Source organism: Corvus kubaryi, unplaced genomic scaffold (assembly GCF_017639235.1).
Source record: "Corvus kubaryi isolate FWS band 111438036 unplaced genomic scaffold, C.kubaryi_AGA036_p1.0 37396, whole genome shotgun sequence".
NCBI lineage: Eukaryota > Metazoa > Chordata > Aves > Passeriformes > Corvidae > Corvus > Corvus kubaryi.
This window is the reverse complement of record NW_024581135.1, coordinates 26,395,373-26,399,686: the sequence shown is the minus strand read 5'-3', so window position 1 is coordinate 26,399,686 and position 4,314 is coordinate 26,395,373. Positions and strand designations below refer to the sequence as shown.

General features: G+C 50.9%; 1 protein-coding gene across 1 annotated transcript in view; it reads left to right on the top strand.

Annotated features, from left to right (window-relative positions):
- The first annotated feature begins 3,917 nt into the window (after positions 1-3,917).
- The window catches only part of FAM117B (family with sequence similarity 117 member B), a 28,935-nt gene continuing 28,538 nt past the window's right edge, over positions 3,918-4,314 (top strand). Inside the window, exon 1 of the mRNA XM_042040562.1 lies at positions 3,918-4,309. Within this exon, the coding sequence (XP_041896496.1) occupies positions 4,135-4,309 (175 nt within the window). The 5' untranslated portion in view covers positions 3,918-4,134. The remainder of the gene's footprint in view (positions 4,310-4,314) is intronic.

Genomic DNA, 4,314 nt, shown 5'->3' with positions numbered 1-4,314 from the left:
AAGAAAGAGCCAACAGCTTGCACATAAGGAGCCGGCTGCCATACCTAGGTTTCATCTCCCAGCACTGAGTACAAAGCAGCACATTTTGGCAGGACTCTGGATGGGTGCCGAGGACCTCCAGTGGGATGTGGGAGTGCTCGCCACCTCCTGCGGTGGCACTTCAGCCTGGTATGTGAGCAAAGCAGTATCTGCTGAGCTCCCAGGGCCAATGGGTTGATAAAAATTCCAGGCAGAGGGGAGCTGGAGACACAGAGATGGGTCCTGTGTACGTGGGATCACGTGTGACTCCAGGGCAGTTGGAGTTACTAAGGTGACTGTGGTCACTAAAAGGCAGATTCACATGCTGCTGGTAGAAGGCTCACAGCCTCTGTGGTGATGAGGAGTTTCATTCCTATTTTTTGGATCACTGTTGCCACCATTACATTAGGTGTTATGGCCAGAGTAAGGCTGTCACATATTTGAAGAAACCCTGGCCTAGAGGTTCCACATGAAACCATATGGAATATATTGCTCAGAGGTGGCCTGGACAGCATTTGGCAAAGTGTGCAGGCAGAAAGGAAGGTGACAGCTGAAAAAAACCCAGAGCCTGAGAGGTGTGAATTGCAAGGGGAGTCTGGGGGATCTGAATCCAAGTTATGTGGGGCTGAGGTTTTGTTTTGAGGCTTTGGGTTATTTTGTAATTGAAAAAGAGTTTCAAAACTATTTCAAGTTCATAATCCTGCTTTAGCTCTTTCCATTATTTCCATAAGATGTAGGAGTAAGATCCTGTTGTAACACATTTGTTACAGTTTAAACAAATGAACGTAAGAAGTACACGATGTTTGAGTAGGTCTGAGTACATGACTTTACATGTTGAGCTGCGTGCAAAGCAATACAACTGATGATGAGGAGTACACATAAATACTTTGCTTTATATTCTCACAGCAACTGTGTGGAGCAGTGCCACCTCTGCAGTGTGACAATAATGTGGGGAGCACTACAATTGTCACAGGTATCTTCTGCAATCCATGTCGTGACTTGGTTCCATAGCATGCAGTATGAAAATCACTGAATCAGTACCTGTCATTTTTGGCCTCTTCAAAATTGTAACAAGAATAAGAATGCATTCAGAATATTTTGTGCCTTAGAAGTATCTTTATGGCACACTGCTTGCAAGTATTGGGAAATACTGCTTCCAGTATTTCTGGTGAGCATAAACTGGGGTGAAAGTCTGCTGCACAGCTGTGCAGGCGCTGGGAGTGGGTGCTGTCACAGCAGGAAGAACTGCATCTTCTGCTCTTCACTGAAAATTGCAGCAAAGAAGTGAAACAAATGCTGCATAAATTAACCTTCTTTAGGGTAACTGTGCACTGTTCTGGGCTGCTGTTGTGGTTTAACCTGTCAGGCAGCTGACAGGTTAACCCCACACAGCTGCTCTCTCGCTCATTCCCAGTGGGTGGGGGAAGTGAACTTGGGGGAAAAAAAGTAAAATTTGTGGGTTGGGATACAGACAGTTTAATAGGGCATATGATGATAATAGATACTAATATAATATATTAGATATTATAGAGATACAATATATAGAGCTATATATTATATATAGATAACAATAATAGAAGAATACAGAAAGCAAGCGATGCACACTGCAATTGCTCACTACCCGCCAACCAAAGCCCAGCCAGTCCTGGAGCAGCAGCCCCCAGCCAGCTTTCCCCCTCGTTCATATGCTGAGCTTGCTGCTGTGTGGTGCAGAACATCCCTTTGGGGTCAGCTGTCCTGCCTGTGTCCCCCCAGCCTCTTGTGCCCTCCAGCCTCCTTGCTGGTGGGACTGGGTGAGAAGCTGAAAAGTCCACATCTCCCCTGGTGCTTTCTGCTAGCAGCTCCAGGTAGGGCTGTTCTCCAGCTGTGGTGTTTTGCTAGTTGGTGAAAACATAGCTGTTATTTTGTTGATCACCTCCCTTGGGATCTGACAATGTCCATCTTGCCATTTAGTTCCTAAAAACGTATTCTCCTTGTCCCTTGACCTTACTTTGAGTTATGGCAAAACTGGCTTTTGGAAGGTTTCAGACTCTTTTCTTCCCCTTCTCAAAAACTTCTTTTGCTGTGTTGCCCCACAGATGAGTCACAGAAACTGCTGAAGGACAAAGCAGCAGACAGGTTCCATTTATTTCTCCAGACATGCTGCGTGCTGGTTTTCTACTTCCTGGGTATTTACCCATGGAGAGCTTTAAAGCTGAGGTTCTTTTCAATATATACGTGGAGTCACTGAGGGAATTACGAGATCCCTTCACCCCCAATGACAGCAGTACACAGCTTATACTGTTCTCTGCCTCTCAGCCATCCCCAATGAGGAGAGCACTGTCTCCCAGATATTTCATTTATTATGGGTTATCTGGTGATTTTGGTGCCTTGCCAAATTGTACCAGCAGTGCTTGTGATGGCTACAAGAAAAGGACTGGGAAGTGTCCCTATGCATAATTTACAAGATAAGTAAATTGCATAGTTGAAGAAAGGGACATAATAGGACTGATGATGATCTGCCAGGCTTCTGGTGCCTTCATTTGGCAGCCACTTTCAGGGGTAGCACAGGGTAATTCTTGAGACTGGACACAGCCTCTTGTAGCCAGTTTTGATTGGCCCATGCAGCTTGCCTTCAGGCCGTGTTACTAGCATTTACAGTACCTGTGAGCAAGCATAATGCCTTTCAAAATAAATGTAATTAATCCAGAATGCAAGAGCTTACTCCACAACACCTCATCACTACATCTGCCCTGGTCTCTTTTGCCGGTCTGATTTCTCATGAAAAGCTCTCAGCTCTGACAAGAGCTTTACCCTTCAAGGCTTTAGGTAGGCCAGTATCCAGGCATCCTTAAGAAAGGCCTGTGCACATAGTCTTGCTTTTCAGGTTTGTTTAACTTGTCAGCCACAAGGATGGAGCTCTTCAAAGGGGAAGTAGGGATTTTTAAGTGAAGTGGGTTTCAATCAGAAACAGCAAAGGAGAGAGAAAAATACAAACCCAAGCACAACCAAGCTGAACAGAGAACAGTATGTAAATTGGCACACCATTCGTATCATAGCAATGCTTTTCAATTGCAACATCCAACTTGTAGAGCAGTATTGAAAAGAATTTGTGTACGTTCTGGTAGCTCAGAAGGCATTTGTAATAAAGACAGAAGAAAGGTTTATTGATTCTCTCTAGTGTTGAGGGCATTAACGTGTTTGCCTTGCATCTAAATAACCAAGCACATGAACTAAGGCCTGTTCCATGCACGTATTCACTGCTCTGCTGTATAAATTTGGTTAAGAGGATGCCAGCAGTTAACAAATATTATTAAAAGATTACAATGAAGATGCAACTAATCTGACCTAAGGGGGGAGAGTAAACACAGCAATTAAGGGAAAAGGGGGTCAAGTCTGCCTGGATATTGCCCACGTCTCTGGTGCCATCATCGGTAACACCGAGCTGGTGGCAAAGCGATTGGATAAACCGTTGTGGAGCCCCGTCCGCTCCTGGAGTGCACCTTGGGCTAGAAATAATGGAATAGGAATAATGGTCTCTTAGAACGGGAACAAGAGGCGGGTGAGCCACTGCCGGCTCGCAGCTCTCCCCGTGGCGGTGTGAAGGAGCCCGGAGCGCGGCCCCGCGGCGGCGTGAGGGGAGCCCGGCCCCGCGGCGGCGTGAGGGGAGCCCGGAGCGCGGCCCCGTTCCCGCCGGGGCTGCCCCCCCGCACGTCCCGGGGGCAATGCGCGGCCCCGCCACCACCCGCGTGCGGCTCTTTAAGCGCTGCCTCCGCCCCGCGCCCCCCCCGCACCCTCCGCGCGGGCTCGGCCACTCAGGCGCGCGCCCCGCAGCCAATGGGCGCGCCGTAGCTGCGCGAGCCGAGCGGCGCCGCGCCCAATGGGAGGGCGCGGTGGGCGGGGCGCGCGGCCGGGGCACTATTGTTGATGAGGCGCACGGAGGCTGCGGGTGCAGCGGCGCGGAGGGGACGGGAGTGCGACCGCGACGGGAACGGAAACCGGGACGGGGCTGCGGCGGCCGCCGCCGCCACCGCTACCTGAGGCGTCGGACCTCGCGAGGAGCGGCCCGCGCCTCGTACCCTTCTGTCCCTTCCCCGCCTCAGGCCGCCTTCCGTGAGCCCCGGCTCCCGACGGACAATGTCCCACCAGCGCGTGAGGCGCGGCGGCTCCCCGACCCCCGCCACCTCCCTGACGGGGGGAGGCGGCGCGGCGGCGGCGGGCGGCGGAGCAGCGGGAGCGAGCAGCCGCCTCCAGCCCATGCGGGCCACGGTGCCCTTCCAGCTCAAGCAGCAGCAGCAGCAGCAATATGGCAGCCCC